The sequence below is a fragment of the Grus americana genome, chromosome 5, assembly GCF_028858705.1.
Source record: "Grus americana isolate bGruAme1 chromosome 5, bGruAme1.mat, whole genome shotgun sequence".
Taxonomy (NCBI): Eukaryota; Metazoa; Chordata; class Aves; order Gruiformes; family Gruidae; genus Grus; species Grus americana.
Window position 1 is genome coordinate 33,020,911 of NC_072856.1, and position 16,803 is coordinate 33,037,713.

Sequence of the window (16,803 nt, forward strand, 5' to 3'; positions counted from 1 at the left end):
CCACAGTCAACACAATGCAACCCTCCCTCCAGCTTGCATCGATGCGCTGAGTTACCTATAAGCTCTTCTCTGCATGTGATCCTCCTTGAAGCCAAATCCACAGCATCCTCAGGTTGTCTTCACCTTGTGTTGCTATCGTTTGCTTGAAATGAGGTAACATCAAGAGGTTGCCCTGTGTTTGATATTATTGCCTGTGTTTGGGAGGCTGGGACTGCTGCAGTCTTCAGGAAATGTGCCAGGAAACAAGCCCCACCGGAGTGCTGACTGACGGGGTGTGCAGCGAGCCATTTCCTAGAAGGGATCAGGCAGAACAGGGTAAGCTGTGTCCAGCTGGGGAGACTGCACTAGCTGGAGTGTAAGCTGACAAAGGGCTTTCTCAGAAGCACTTGTGTTTGGCAGACAGACTAGACAGGAAAGGAAAGAAGAGGCACTTCCTAAGCTACGGTCTGTGGTTCATTTTAACACCGACCGTGGTATCTTGGCAAAACGTGGCTTAACGTAAGCAGCTGAAGCAAACAGATCTGGAGTGATCAGCAGAGAAGGTCTGCTAGGCTACAGGGAGCATTCAAACTAAAGCAAAGCCACTAACTGAGGGAATTGCCTGCACACAACTTTCCCCCACTTTTCCCACCAAACGGCAAATCTCCGTTCTGACCCTAGCGCCCGATGGCGTAACTTTTGCAGAGCTGAATGGCAAGGTGAGATCAGAAGCCCCCTCCCAACAAGAGTCACTTTTCGTCCCCCGAAGCAGAATCCTTTTGCGACCTCATGATTTGATAGAGAGTTTCCTTGAAGTGCTGGTCCCGGCTCAGTCTTTTGGCTGCTTCTTTCAGCTCCTCGATGTTTTCAGCTTCTGCGTGCGAGAAGATGAAGGACTGGGACTGCTTCACTGAAACAAGAGCAGCACAGAAAGGTCAGCGCTCTCCATCAGGGACACAAACTGCAGACAAAGCCTCACTAGAGCTCACAAGCCATGCAATAACACAGCTGAGAGCCTGGAAAGGGATGAGCTAACCATTGCACTCTAACAGCTTCACCTTACTGTTTTCAGAGGAGGAAAATGCTGACAGCATGGAAATACACTTTTCTTCTTTACAGCCGCCCCTGATTTAGGGTTCTACATAGAACCTGATTTAACCTTGCAGGTAGCCACTCTGAGTACTGGATTGGATTGGACGATGTCCAGGTGTCCCTTCCAACCTAACTCAGTCTATCATTAAGCATTCCAATGAAGTCAGCTTTGAGCATATAGGATTTTTTTAGGGGCTCAGGAGCATCACAGCAGTTACCTTTCAACATACATGAAGAGACAGGCAGCCAGTACACAGACTCAGTGCAGGATATAGAGTAAGAAGCTGCCTGATACCTACAGTCATTCCACAAAACACTGGCTCTCCGGCGATGGAAGCGGCAGCTCTTTATGCGGCGAGTGGCAGCCTTGTGTATGTACACAGAGTTCTTCATGATCATGGGCATCTTGGCCTCCAGCTCGGCATTGCGGATGCACTCTTCAAAGAACTCTGAGGAAAAAAGTGAGCAGGACCACTGTGAGCAGTGACAGGAGAGACACTTCAAGCAACGAACCAGTCACAGGGGACTGCACTCGCTGATGGGCTGAGCCAGCGTAATGACTTTCAACACCTCCCTAGATCTTCACGAACAACAATCTGTGAAGCTCCAGAATATCATCAGAATGAGGAAGTTCAAAGTGACAAAAACCTCCAGTGCCCCACAAATGCATACTGAAATTATAGAAAGAACTGCAACCATCCATTCCCCATCAATCATTCTCACAACTGCTCATGATTCAACTGCCAAAAGCATCTGATATTGTGATAAAGCTTCTCAACGCTCTTGCAACAGAGGGCTCTGAAGCCTTGCTTGTTGCACTTTGAAGGACTTCTAAAACCAGTCAAGTCTAACTGCAGAAAGGGAGGTGCTGGCAATGCTACCAGGGGCACACACACACGGGCCATACATAGCCAGGGATTTCTTAATAGTGTAGCAAATATTAGCACACACATACCTACGTTACAGGCTCCATGCAAAGCCCCATGTCCAATCTCTGACAACATTATTCTGTCCTGATCTGCCACACAAGCTGCTTTTCCTGGCCCGTTTCCCCTCTTATGGTCTAATCAGCATATCTTCTGCCATTCCAGTCTTGCTGTCCTCCTGCCTGTTGCTGGTCCCTTGGTGTTCAGAGGGTTCATGTGCCAATGCGCCCCGACTCTTACATGAAAGGGCAGGGCAGAGCTGCAGGAATCACTTGGAAGGACTAAGGCAATCTCTGCTGGGACTGACGTTAAAGAAAACGTTGCTGGTCCCTCACTTTCTCTAGTGGTTTGCTCACCAGTACATTTTTACTCTTTTGAAGAAGACATCTCCCAAAAAATTGGAAATGAGCATCAGGAGACATTCAGTGCCAGGGGTTACTCTCTTATGCCCTGTGGAGGTAGCTCAGCTCTAGTTGAATGCTGAGCTCAACACATCCAGTTTAGCTCTGTTTTCTTACTATGGCTCTGAGCCAGTGGGATGCAGTTCAGAATCATGCTCTTTTGACTCAGTTTAGAAATCTGATGTAGAAACTACTGAATAACACTTATTCTATTTACATATATTTATATATATAAATTATAAATATGTGCGCATATATAGAAGGTATTTATACGTGTATTTATACTTATATATGTAACAGTGCTCAGAACGCCACAGGAGTTTTTGACTTTTCTGTATTGGCCCAATACATCCACCTTTCACTGAAATGAAGCCTCAACTGCAGAGATATAGCATCTTCATAACACCTTCCCCCTGCACTATACTTGAGGATGGAAAACACGCAGACTTCACCCAATTGAAGCTGCTAATGTCAATTCCTCAACTTGACTCAAGCCAGATGCTTAGGGCAATGTCCCATCTTTAAAAAAAAAAAAAAAAAAAAAGAAATAAAGAAAAAAGGGGAATGGGGGGGGGAAAAGGGGAGAAAGCAAAAAAAGGGAAAAGAAAAAGGGGGGAAAAGGGGAGAGAAAGGGGAGGGAAGGGGTAAAAAAGGAAAGAAACAGGGATAAGCTGTGAGGAGCCTGAGTCTTACACCTGACCTGTGGGCTGCAGTCATCTCAGCACATCAGTGCTGGGCTGATGCAGTGACTCAGCTGTGAGTATGGTTCCAAACTTCACCTGCTGGGTCACCTACCAGCACGTTGCTACAGCAACCACGATGCTCCTTAAACTGCTGATGTTCTCGTAACCAAGACTAAGAAAAAGATTATTTTGAGGAGAATCAGAGGACTCTCCATAACTCAGACCTAGTCAGTCTTTACAGCTCTGCTACACCTTCCCTGACTGACATTTTGGAAAGCATTTGCTCATATCTGCCCCTAGGTTTGTTTTCCACCCAAGAGAAGGCTGGAATAATTTTGCCCTCCTTTGAGGGCAAAACACCAAGTGCCTGCATAGCACGTTCTGGCTCCTCAAAAGGGAGGTGTGGTTGAGGTACAAGGAGTTGGGAGAGCACATTATGTGCATCTTTGCTAATTTGGGAACTTCTTTTTGTGTCTGGGAAGATGGGTAGAAATATTTCCTCCCTCAGAGCATGCTCATCAGTAGAGAGGATGGATGACTGACTTACTTCTCAAGTTACTGACATCTGCTTTCATCTTCTCCTCCTTCTCCTTGTTGCGATCCAGAGAATTTAAGCCTTGCTCCAAGCTCTGCAACGCTTCCTCAGCTTCTCTCAGTCTCTTCTCCAGATCCATGCGCACCTTCACCTCAGCCTGAGGAAGACAATAAGCATTGCTGAAAAACAGCTTGCGTCTCAATAACCATCCTGCTAACTCACAAGGTCTGTGAGGAACCCACCAAGCAGATGAAAATTAAAAGAAAACAGTAAGGAAACCCAATAGAAATATTGTAAGACCACATAAAAGTTGTTCCTCATGTCTCCAGACAGAATCTGAATTTGAGGTCCACATCATTTTAGTAATTCTCCTTTACTCTTTCATTTTCACAGCTTCCCTCTCATTGTATGAACCATGTGGAATCAGAGATAGTACTTCAAGACATAAATTTGTGCTCATGTGAGTACTTGCAGCTGAGCAGGAACAGGAGGACATCTTTCCAGCTGAGAAGGACTTGAGATAAAGGCAGGCAGTTCCCACAGAGGGGTGTACAGTACTTCGTTTCAGAAATGAAACACAAGAAAAGTTAGAAATGAAGGATAATATCAGTAGTAGCTTAGCAAATGAGAATAACTAATACAGCATAGGTCAACTTAGCTTTAGTTTGGCCAAGTGGAAGGTTACAGGATAAGAAAATCTTGGAGGTGCAGGAAAAGAATTGGGGTTTTTTTTGGACCAAATATTAGTAGAAGGAGGTTGAGTGTCAAACAGCTAATCATAAGCATAACCTTTACATTATTTAGATTAAAATAAAATATCATACTTTGTCCAGTTACCTTTGCGTGGATTAGGGTATCTTCCATTACTGGGATAACGAGGAGGGCTGGTACCTCACCTGCATTCCTCTGCTTTTGAATCTAAATTCATGCAGAGGTTCCTGGAGATTTACAAATCTTAAGATTGATTCTCTAAGCACAAGTGAGGAGGGAAGATTTCTGCTCAGTTCTGCAATGTCCATGTTAGCTTTTCTTTAAAATAATCTTTATTCTTGATTGTGTCTACTTTCCTCTTTTACTTCCCTCCATCTTTAGATTATGCTTTCACAGTAGCAGATGAGAAGACTTTTAGTGAATGGGTTAATCAGACCTCAGAAAGAGAATAAATAGTAGTGCTACATAGATACAACACAGCAACTTCACATGTAACCATGATACGAACAAAATAAAACCAAGCCTCCCGTTTGATCGAGGATGAACTGAAAGGGAAAATGAGAGAACTCTGGGCCCAGGTACAGCAATATGCGACATATCAGGGGATACCTTGAGGTCTCTCTCTGTCTGCTGCTTCTCCGCAGTCAGCTCCGAGAGGGAGTTCTGCAGCGCTTGCGACTGGGAAGAGTAAAACTCCCGCTCCTCCTCCAGCGCTCGGGACCGCTCTTCATTCTCCTTCAGCCTGGTGCACAGCACAGCAAAGGAAGATGACCATTCCCACCCTGGCACAACTCACAGGAAGGAAGGGGCTCAGTATTGTGATGAGGCATGCTTAACTACCTGGCTGCTCTGAGCAAAGAGGCGCTAACGGGAACACTGTCTGTGTTTCACTTCAATAACACAGGCATTGCTGGAGAAAGCCAGGTGGACAGTTCTTGAATGGAACATTCTCAACCCCCAGATGAGGTCCAGGAGCATCAAAGAAGTCCATGAACACCAAATGGATTCACGTGCCTAAGTCCCGATTTGAAAGGAGCAGCCCCAAATGGCAGCAAGGAGTTCAGCTGCGCTGCCTCACTCTGTCCGCTCTGAAGCATTTATAACCTGAACTCCTGCCATGGGAACCAGACAAGCTTCCAGACTTGTCTTGTGTTGGCAACCAAAAAGCAAGTCAGCAGATAGTCACATCATTTGGCACCACTGAGCGTGAGCAGGGCAGAAGTGTCCTCTTCCCTTTACTGCACCCAAGAATGGAAATTATAAAGGATCTTGCCTCTCTGCATGTCTCGGGAAAAACAGGGGAACAGTTTTGAAGTGATCCTAATTTTAAGCCTGGAAATACTTAGCCATACCCTTTCTGATTGCCTCCCACTGCGAGGGGGAAAACTACCTCTTTTCCCACCATCCTCTTCACACCAGGTTGCATCTTGTCCCACATCCCTGTCTCTGGCACCACTGTAAGAGCCCCTGCCCCCACTTCACCTCTTCTCTGCCAGGAGTTTCTCCTCCAGAAGTTGCTGCATCTTCTCTTCAATCTGTCGCAGGCTGCAACGCAGTCCCCAGACGGAGCTTTGCTCCTTGCTGGGGCTGGTTGGAGGTGGGAGCTGGCTCTCATTTTCTTCCAGCATCTCCAGCATTTGCTGCTTTTCCAGGGAGAGCTCCTTGAAGAAGGACAGAGATTGTGAATATCAGCCAAGTCTAACATTTTTGCTCCTGCTACTGCCTGGCTCCTCCCTATTGAGTCCCTCCATCTTTACATCCACATGCCTCATTCAGGTTAAAAACAGGAATAACAAAATCTGGTTTTCATTTCGTACCTGCCTTATGAGGAGCAAGCCTCCACCATAGCCTTTGCTACGCAAGGGGGCAAGAACCTGCAGGCTCCTGTGACATGATGTGCTAGTAAGGACCCAGCTCAGGGACTGCAGCCTTGTGCTTCTCTAGTGCATCACAGATGCAGGCAGCTTCCCCGCCATTCCCTCCTCACCATGAACTAGAGGGCATCCCCGCTGTGGTACTTCTAACTGTGGGGCGATAGGACATAACATGCTGTTTTCCTGTGAAGGGTTCTGTCCGGTGTGCAACTAGGGCATGAATGGTCTTTCCCTAGCTTTCCAGTTCTTTTTTCATACCCATAACTGCAGGCAAGGAGAAGAGCTCAAAGGAACATCAGCAACAGATTTTTTTTTTTGACAAACTTGCAAGATCTGACACGAACACTAAGGATGACATTGAGGCTTCAGGAGGACAGCTGTGTGGAAATTTCACAAATGATATATATTTAGAAAAGCCACTTTTCACCAGTGCACCAGAGTGGTACCAAGTAAGGAAAAGGTTTAATACATCAGCACTCCATTTCCTAAATTCCCATGTGATACCTGATTCCCTGGGAACCATGCTCCCTCCTGTGAACAAGGAATGCCTCTCTGCTGCTCCAATTTCCACCAGGACTTAGGGAGTTGCAGTTAAAAAAAAAATAATAAAAAAATCAGAAAGCTATCACAGACTTATAGCCATGTTGGCTGGAAGGGACCTCTGGTAGGCTCTAGTCCAGTCTCCTGTTCAGAGCTGGTCTGTCAACGCAGCAAGATATGGTCAGCTGTAGCTTTCTACAGTTGAGTTGTGAAAATCCTTCAAGATGGAGATTCCTTAGCTTCTCCCACTGCCTGCCTACGTGTCTGGTGAAAAGTCTCTCCCTAGTTTTCAACCTGAGCTTCCCAAACTGCAACATAGGGTTATTGTCCTACCTCACATCACCTGGTACTGCTGAGAAAAGTTTGGTTCTGCTGGGCTCCATGTCACTTCATAGCAGCTACTGAATGAACCTGTTCATCCGCACAGGACTTAACTCCAGCACCAGCGGATGTTTGATTCATTCCATGGGAGAGCATTGCTTTCAGCCCTGGTCAGTTCTCATGGATCATTCCCAAAATGCTGTCACTCAGAGTGGAGAAGTGGTCACTCACCTCTAGGTTTTTCTGTAAGGACTGTGTCAGGCTTCGCAACTCTTTCTTTTCTTCCTCCACTCCTTTAAGGGAGCGGGCTGTGAGCTCTAGCTCCCTAAAGAAGTAAAAAGGGTGACAGCTATTGCAGGGGACCACCAGCCCCACAGACTGCGCTCAGACTGCGCAGCCTGTGGACCTCTTAGTGCAGGACCTGTGACCAGGGGTTGGTACAAGCGGCCCTGGAGAGTCAGGAGCTTGCCAGGAAGTATCACACCTTGAAGACACTACAGGTGTCCAGGAACTTTACTGCACCTCCTGATCGTCAAACCAAAACCAACTTCTTAGTTAGTATGCTTCTCTAGCAAGGGCAGGGCCACGGTTGCAACTGGAAAAGCTCAGACAGGGCAGTCATATCTAAGCAGATGTAGCGTCTATGAAAGCAAAAATGGTTTGCAAAATCACACTGGCTTTTATCTCCTTCCTACATGCACAAAATAGGTGAATTTTATGAACTGTTTTGATTCACCACCACGGCAGCACTTCTGTCCAAGTGTGGGAGTTTGTGTCCTGCTCCTGCCCTGCGCAGTTTGCTGACTTACCGTCTGATCTGTTCCTGCTCCAGCCGCAGCTCCCGTACCACCTCTTCAAACCGGTGCTTCTCTGCTTCCAGGACCTGGTTCAGACGCTCAAGTTCCTGGACCAAAAGAGAAAACAGAAATGTACTCTGCTGACACATTTAATGTAAGGAAAAGCTTCCCTGTTAACAACGCCTGAGACTTTTAACCTGTGCTGTATAGAGCCATGGGATGTCTGATTCCACCACACTTTTGTCGGGGGGCAATTAGAAGGGTTTGAGGGTTGGTTGCGGATTTCCAGATATCCAGAAGTCCCGGCCAGGTTACCAGGCACCTGGAAATCCCAGACATGCTCCCTGCACAGATCAGCTCTGTTGCACATATACAGAAGGTCCAAAGCTCCCTGGGAAAGCTGGACTCAACACACACGTACCACTTCTGGGCACCCACACGTGCGGGTACAGAAAGCCCAGATGAAAACATGACAGCCCCAGCGCTGCTGCGCCTGAAATGTGACGTTTCTACTAGCTCAGCCTTGCTTCCCATCACCACTTGGACAGGAAAACACAAACTGCACAGTTACAGCTCTGCACAGTTTAATCAGCCTGTCACTATCTTTGTGCTAATGAAACCATGCTAAAGAGCACTGAATATCACAAGCTGTCCTCCAGCAGTGAAACAGTCTCTTTCCCTAGTCTGGAGGAAGCAGTTGTACCAAGACCTACTGTAGATGGAGGGAGACGGGGACAAAGTACAGCAAGGGTCCCACTCCCGATCAAGTCCCCTTGCAGCCTTAGCTGCTGGGCAGAACTCCTGCTGCAGGCCCAGGCAGGTCACAAACCGGCGCTGATGCCACATAAATTCCTAACAAGACTCTTGCTCCATGGTGCAGGTACATGGTTCAAGCTGCTTTCCCAACAGATTGCTCTGAAGCCTTCAGGCTCCCAGCAGGTCAGACCACCACAGCTCAGTGAACTGTCTATTCATTCCTTCATCAGCACCAAACTCCTTCAAACTAACCTGGCCCCATCTGCTCTTGGTGGGCAATGGAGATACCGTGCACGCCTTTGTAAGAGCAAAGATCTGTCCCAGGGTGTTTAGACAAGGGCATTTCCCTCCCTATGGCTGCGGGTTGTGCAGGAGGCTATCTCACCAGGAAGGGATGTCTCCTTGCAAAGGCAGAAGTAGCTTAGCCCTAAAGGACTGTCCAAGCCACCTTTGGACTTGTATTGGGTCTGGCTGAGATGGAGTTAATTTTCCCCCACAGCAGCCCCCATAGTGCTGTGCTGTGCAGTGGTAGCCAGCAAGGTGTTGGTAACACACCAGAGTTTTGGCTGTTACTGAGCAGAGCTGGCACAGCATCCAGGCTGGCTCTCCAACATTTCCCCCCCACACACACCAGTAGGCTGGGTGTGGGCAAGATCTTGGGAGGGGACAAAGCCAGGCCAGCTGACCCAAACTGACCAACAGGATATTCCATACCATATGATGTCTGCTTCTGCAATAAAAGCTAAGAAAAGAGAGGAGGAGGAGGGAGCGGGGCATTTGTCATTTACGACATTTGTCTTCTGGAGCAAGCACTATGCCTACTGAAGCCCTGCTTCCCGGGAAGTGGCTGGACGTCATCTTCTGATGGGAAGCAGAGAATAAATACATTGTTTTTCTTTGCTTCCACATGCAGCCTTTGCTTTTACTTTACTAAACTGCCTTTATCTTGACCCATGAGGGTTTTTTCCATCTTACTTTCTCCCTCCCCATCCAGCTGAGGACGGGGATGATAGAACGGCTTGGTGGGTACCTGGCATCCAGCCAAGATCAACCCACCAAAGTCCTTCTTGACGCCCAACGTGGGGCACGAGGAATTCGAGATAAGGATAGTAATAAGGAGAGGTAATGGGCAAAACATGAACTGAGCAATGTTAGAGAGCAGAATAATTGTGGGGAATTTCGGTTGTAATTGTGGTGAAGGGACGAGGGGTGGATTATGTGTAAATTGTCCACTTTCATTGGGTGTTGTGATGATGTTATTTTGATTTTGGTGGGAGGTATTTTTTTTGTTGATGTGAGTAAAGTTAGTGAATATTGTGTGATGAATGTGGATTTTAATGATAACTCTTAAATATCTGATTTACAGAGCCGAGGGGTGGAATGTATTTGGTTTGCATGGTCAGGTTTTGGCGGGGGGGAGGAGACCTACAGGGGTGGCTTCTGTGAGAAGCTGTTAGAAGCTTCTCCCATGTCTGACAGAGCCAATGCCAGCTGGCTCCAAGATGGACCCGTCGCTGGCCAAGGATGAGCCCATCAGTGATGGTGGTGCTTAACATAGCTAAGAAGGGGGAAAAAAATGTCCAACTGCAGCCAAAGAGAGGATTGAGAAGATGTGAGAGGAACAACTCTGCAGACACCCAGGTCAGTGAAGGAGGGGGAGGAGGTGCTCCAGGTACCAGAGCAGAGATTCCCCTGCAGCCCGTGGGAATTAGTTTTTCCCCTAGTTGACCATGACAGTGATTGGTGAGTGATCTCTCCCTGTCCTTATCTCGACCCAGGAGCTTTTCATTACATTTTCTCTCCCCTGTCCAGCTGAGGAGAGGAGTGATAGAGCGGCTTTGGTGGGCACCTGGCCTCCAGCCTGGGTCAAGCCACCACAGGACTTTAGCTGTGCAGAAATGTACACAGGAAGCCTAGGTCAGCATTGCCATCTTCTGCTAAAAAGGGGCGACAGTCATTTTGGATTAGGTGGAGAAGAGAGCATGTGGCAGTTTGCAAGATTGCAACGTGGTGGTCTACATCCATGCAGGCTTTCCTACATGTAATAGGACAATCCATCTGCAAAGCTATGTTGCAATAACTTTATGATAGTGTTATAAAAACCAGTATAGATTTGGTGTAAATATGAGAATGAGATACTTTTATTATATTAAGCAAATATAAGTTAGGAATAGTTTGGAAAATAATAAACTTGATAAATTAATTTATAATAGTCACGTCTAAGGGAGTGCTCTTTTGGGCTTTCCCTAGTGTAATGTTTATTATTTTCCCCATCTCTGGTGCATCCAAAGAACAAACCACATTGCTTTTTGCTGCTCCTTGCTTCTCACAACAGTATCTACACACTAGAACAATGTCAGGTCTATTTGCTTTCTAACTGGGGAGGTGGACAAGTTGATTACCAGAGTCCTCTTGACTTTACAAAATAACAAGTGTTTAATTCAACCCAGTGAATATTAATTTAATCTGATCTTCCTCCCTGGTCCTCCTGGTGACTTAATCACAAGCACACTGCATGGAAAGTGTCTGGGAAGGGGAGCAGGGATACACCTCCAGGACCCATCCCATGGCACAGCTCTTATTTCTGTCTTCATCCACAGGGCCCAGAGGTTGGCCAGAGACTCTTGTGGCTCCGCAGCCTCCCTCCCTGAAACCTGGTGTGCTACCAAACCAACAACTCCTGACCTCCCAGTCCTGCCACGTGGAAGATGAAGGGAATAGGCTTGTAATGAACACTAACCTCTTTTTGCTCCCTCTGCAGACACAGCTCTTCTGTTTCTTCCATTAGCTTATCTGCAAAACACACACACACACACACACACACAAAGGCCAAATGCAGAGAAAAGCAATTTATATCCTGGGGATATTTATGAGTATGAAACACTGACTGTTTGGAGCTTGAAAATGCAGCATTCCCTACTGCTCTGTGTGTATCTGTCTGGGAGGCTCCAAAAGCTGAGATGACACTAATGGAATGGTCTGTAATTTCCCTCCTGCCAAATAACTTAATAAAACTAAACAACCATATTGCTGTGTACTCCTTCTAAGGTTTCCTCTCAGTGTTCTTAAAGAGCATTAACAAACTAACCTTTGCCATCCTCTAGCTGAGTCAGGAAAATATCCTTATCTCTGCTTCGCACACGAGGAAGCAAAGGCACAGAAAGGTTAAGTGGGTGCACAGGGTCACACACTGCGTAGCAGCAGTCAGTTCTCCTCCTGCAGCTTGGTGCCCCATCCCTACCCGCCAAGCACATCACCGTCTCCTTCAGACCCCTGGGCGTCACTGCCAGCTCCCTATTGTCATCTTGGGATGTCCCAACCAAGCCCAGAAATCAATCCCCTCAGCCACAAAACTTTTGGCTGTGAGAAATAGTTCCCCTCAACATCAGATGCTCTTGTCTACTGAGAAGGACACATGCCCACCAGAGGCTCTGCTCTGATGCTGACACTGTGACCTGATGTACCTACATTGTGCTAGGCTCTAACTTTAAACAGAGGCTCTGCCTTAGGCAGCTCTTAGTCATGCTTACAGGAAACTAGACAGGAACACATTCCTCATAGTTAAGCCTAGGATTTAGCTCTCTGCTCTGCCACCCAGTTCCCGTGTGAGCACGGGCAGGTTCACTGTAGCAACTTATGATTGAGTGCTCCCTGTATCAGGTGAGGAGGATGCTACTGGTTTCCTTTGTACTAGGCACATGAAGGGATTACTACTGCTGGCAGACTACTACTGCTTGGAGAAATGCAGACCTCTACCTCCTGCCAACGGCAGGGCTCCTGGAGCCAGAGCAATAACATTATGTTACTAAAGCTCTGCTGAGCACCGCTGCTGCCTTTCCTTCCCATCTCACCCTCCTCCTCCTTGCCAGGCCCCAGCAGAGCTGCACTGCAGTTACGCAGAGGCTCTCCCACCTTCCCTTTTGTGCCCTTCCTGGGGGGACCAAGCTTGATGGGCTTCTGCAATGTCCCAGCCTGAGAGAGAAACCTGGATCCCAGCTGGGTGGGGGGCAAGTGGTAGGTAACTCCAGGAGGATTCAGGAAATTCCCCAGAGCAGTTTTTGCTTCCTCCAGAGAGCCTTGACCTGCTGCCAGGAGCAGTGCCTGACCTCAAAACTTAACTACAGGATGGACACAGATCATTGAAGGTAAGGCTAACGAGGCAGAAGCCTCAGCAGTTATATAGGAATAAATAGACAATTGCTGTCAAAAGAAAATAACCAGCTGTGACAATTGACCAGCTCTGAATGTTCTTGTCATGGACCAAAGAACCTAGTGAAATATGTATTTTATATTCCAAATATCTCCTGTTTGCCACACAATGTATATTCCTCTATTCCTCCATCACCTTGTCTTTTATCGTACCGTGGCCTTCTTTAGTCTCTTAGGCTCTTTAGTCTGCACTGGTGGTTGCAAAATAATGTTTTGATAAAACTTCCCTGTTTCTAATTTTCCTCCTGTCTCTCCAGGTCCTCCTCTCAGCACTCTCCATTATCCCTTTGTCAGGTGTGAACCACTCCTCCCTGCCTGCCCACCTACGAGCCCATCCATCAGCTCACACATGTGAATGGCGCTTAGATGGCCAGAATGAACATGCCTTGATACTTGAATTATGATCACTGTTACGCGCGAGACCATGTATTGAGATCACCCTGATCAGCATGGATGCAGAAATGCAAAAGGCTCTTCAAGATTCCTCCAGTGGCTTGATAATTAGGAGTAGATACCACGAGCCCCTGCCCAAGGCATCACCAACCTAAAGCACCCAAAGTTGCTGCTAGCTTGTTAAAGCAGATGATTGTCCAGATGTCACTGGGATCATACATGTGGCCAGCAGCCCCTGGGTCAGAAGGGCTCTTACGCCTTGGGGAATGCTCTAACTTAGGAAGCATCTGGGTTAAAAAGGCAATGTGGGGAAAAGACAGCTGGACCTCCCAAGGCGGTCAAAGCACCCAAGGTACTGCCATCCAGAGGCTGGCTTCTGAGTAGGGGACTGGACTAGATAACCTCCAGAAGTCCCTTCCAAATTAAATTATTCTACGTTCATCTGGAGCAATTGGAGAGAGCAATGACAAATGAGCCACTGGCATTAGACACCTCAAACAAACCCATGTCAATGCTCCCACTTTCAGCATGAGCAGTGTAGGCAAATGCAGACAAAGACTAAGTAGAGTAAGACCAAAAGACAGCTAGGAGAGGAAAAATCCATGTATGAAAAGCTGTGATCAGCCTCAGAAATACCGGTCCTGTGTGATTCAGGGAGACAAGGGTATTGGCTGTTTGCCTGGTGAGCAGCTGAAATCAGCACGTCCAAACTTCTCAGGGGCAGCAAACATTTGTACGGTCCAGCCATCTGGAGCTGCAGGACTGCATACAACTCCAGAAAAGCAAAATGGCTATTTTGGGGTTTATGGCTTTTGGAAGTAAGAGTTACCTACCTAAATACTCCTGTTTTTCCTTTGCCAGCTGCAGTCCTTGGGCTTCCAGGCTCTCAATCATGGCTTCTCCCAGCTGGGCATTCTTCCAGGTCCTAGGGAGAGCAGACAATGTAAGAGAACTAAGGGTCCCACCACAGAGAGAGGCAGGGGGACTCAGCCTAGCTATCCACCAAGGAATTCCAATACGCAGACTTTCATCAGCTGGGACAGTGATTCTCTAATTTTTTTCCACAAATGACTTAGAGAAATTTCCCTGACATTCAGTAATTTTATTTATTTATTTAAATACAGGAGCTGTAGATCAACACCGCACAGCTATTCAAATGTTTGTCCAGTGTTTTGGACATTTCTATACTGAGGCTAGTCCTAAGGGCTCTCCAGACAAACCCAGCACATGCACAGCCTCCAACTGCAACAGGATGTACCTGGAACACATTAAATGGATCCCAACAGACTTAAGAACCAGATTTTTAGCTTTTAACTCAGCTAACTTCCCATCTGCCAGTGACATTGTCTTCTGCAGCCTTTCCAATATTTTTTTGCTACAGCCACTCTTCCCCTTCAAACATTAACTGTTTATTGACTCCTTCCCACAGCCTTGTATCTTCAGCCTTTCTGGTATCCATCATCCATCCTGGAACCAATCAATCTCTCCTCCGCCAAACTTGTAAGCCACTAGGACTTGGTGTCTGGCCCTATGCTGTGAGTTAAGTGCCACTCCCTGTAAAAACAATGGAGAACCAGAGATAAAAGCCAGACGAGATGCTGGCAAGTAGGCAGGTGTATTCAAAGAGTACCTTGTGTTATTGTAGCACCACTGGCCAGAGGATCTCAAGGTTTCTTGAAAACATTATGAAACTAAGCTCCAAAAATGCCTGTGGAGCAGATGCCCATTACCGATTGAGTTGATGGACAGGGTAGGCTTTAATACAGATATTAAATAACCAAGGACAAGGACATAAAAATTGAAAACAGAATCAGAAATGGAGTTTGCCGCTTACTTCCAATCGTGTTCCATTAGAAAACAGTATCTACACACATAAAATGCATATGTAAAATTCATCCTAATCTATTTATATAGGTGTACATAGAGGAACAGCAATTGCTGCCAAGAAATCCTGCCATCTTTGTTAAATCCTAAGGGAGCCTATTAATTCTAAATACCCGTAAGCCTTCCTATACCAGACCTCTTTGTGAGCCATTTGAAACTGTAGCTTTTTCGAAACAGTAAGTTGGCGACCTCTTATAAAACAATTTCAAGGCAACTTGTACTTCATCTCTTACAAAAGCCAAACATATATATTAAACACACATCACCCCAGGGACCAGGCAGCTCACAGCTCCAGCAGCCCAGCACTGCCTTGTGCTCTGTGCAGGCAGGTGCGTTTCTTTTCAGCTAATGAGCATCTAGGATATTTCTAAAGTGCAGAGGAAATTAGAATGCTAATTAAAAAGGTGATGTTTTGCCCACAGGTAGACATCTTCATCTTGAGTGAGAACATGTGGGTGTGAATGTGTTTTTCCACTAACATTCTCTGATACAGGATGAATCTGATCCCGGAGAAACCAACAACAAACAGCTCAGAGGGGCAGAGTTTATCATATGATTACTTGGAGGGTTTCAAAACGGCTGTGGCCTTTAAGGTGCCTGTTTATTAGATTCACTTTTTCAGCGCTCCCTCCCTTCCCCAGCCTAACAAGATGTTTCCCTGTCTGTAACTCAAAGGTTACTACACCCACTGCTGTATAACTTACAAGAGGCATCTGTATCACTGTATAGCATTTAAGCTTTTATTACTTTTATCTGCTGGAACCAGTGCTGGTGTGTAACTACATCTGCGGGGAGGTACAGGCTCTGACTGCAGCTGAAGAGGCGAGCAAGTGCTTTTTTTTTATTTTGTACTTCTTACCAAGTGAGTTTTCATCAGAAAAAGCCACATTGCTTGAAGTGCTGGAAAACACCAGGTCAGGAAGGCTCTTGAGATAAGTAGAAAGTGCCCTTATAATATGCTTTAAAAAAACCCAACAAAACCCCAAAGTATCTCCATTTGCTGTACAGCTCAAACATCATCTGTTCCAGTCCTTTTGCAGCGCTGGGAACATCTCTCTAGCTTTGCATTTTACCGTTCTCGCGAGTATCCGCAACCAATTTCTGGAGACACTTAGCACTTCACGGTCCACAGGAAGTATGTGCTATGTTGCCTAGTTCTCTCTAGGTAATGGATAATCATCTCCATATTTAGGGGGATGAGAAAAGAGGGGACACAAAGGTATGGCCACCCAGGGAGACAGGCAGCCCTACCTTCATATAGCCTAAGTAGAGGGGGTGAGGGTCGAGAAAGAAAAGAGCATAGTTTTGCCAAGGGCCTAAAGGAGTAGAGACAGGGAAGGGACCTTTGCTTGGAAGACGACAGGAAGCAAGTAGGAAATGGCATCCTGAGTGATTTCACACATACTGGGTCACTGGTAGAAAATCCCAAGTCTGAATTGGTTCTTTTCCAGCAGCAGCCACAAATATCTTCCAGACAACAAGAGAGAACCAGGACAACCCAATTTTTCCTCCTTCCCCAAATGTCAGGTCATTTTTATAATGCCAGTCACAAAATGGCCCCAGCAGAGTGTCATGGGTACACATACGGTGTGGCAACTGGTAACACGTTTCTCAGAACAAGCACTCAACTTTATTCTCAGCTGAGCTCAGTCGTGTCCCATTTCATGCCTTTCTCCTGAAAAAAAGAGTTGGTGATTTCCAC

General features: G+C 46.6%; 1 protein-coding gene across 1 annotated transcript in view; it reads right to left on the reverse strand.

Annotated features, from left to right (window-relative positions):
- Nucleotides 1-212: 212 nt before the first annotated feature.
- Nucleotides 213-16,803, reverse strand: part of PLEKHD1 (pleckstrin homology and coiled-coil domain containing D1) — a 30,856-nt gene continuing 14,265 nt past the window's right edge. The window contains exons 5-13 of the mRNA XM_054828798.1: nucleotides 14,051-14,142; nucleotides 11,356-11,408; nucleotides 7,872-7,966; nucleotides 7,294-7,387; nucleotides 5,810-5,988; nucleotides 4,937-5,069; nucleotides 3,629-3,773; nucleotides 1,371-1,520; nucleotides 213-889 (exon numbers count right to left, since the gene is read on the reverse strand). Of these exons, the coding sequence (XP_054684773.1) occupies nucleotides 729-889; nucleotides 1,371-1,520; nucleotides 3,629-3,773; nucleotides 4,937-5,069; nucleotides 5,810-5,988; nucleotides 7,294-7,387; nucleotides 7,872-7,966; nucleotides 11,356-11,408; nucleotides 14,051-14,142 (1,102 nt within the window). The 3' untranslated portion in view covers nucleotides 213-728. The remainder of the gene's footprint in view (nucleotides 890-1,370; nucleotides 1,521-3,628; nucleotides 3,774-4,936; nucleotides 5,070-5,809; nucleotides 5,989-7,293; nucleotides 7,388-7,871; nucleotides 7,967-11,355; nucleotides 11,409-14,050; nucleotides 14,143-16,803) is intronic.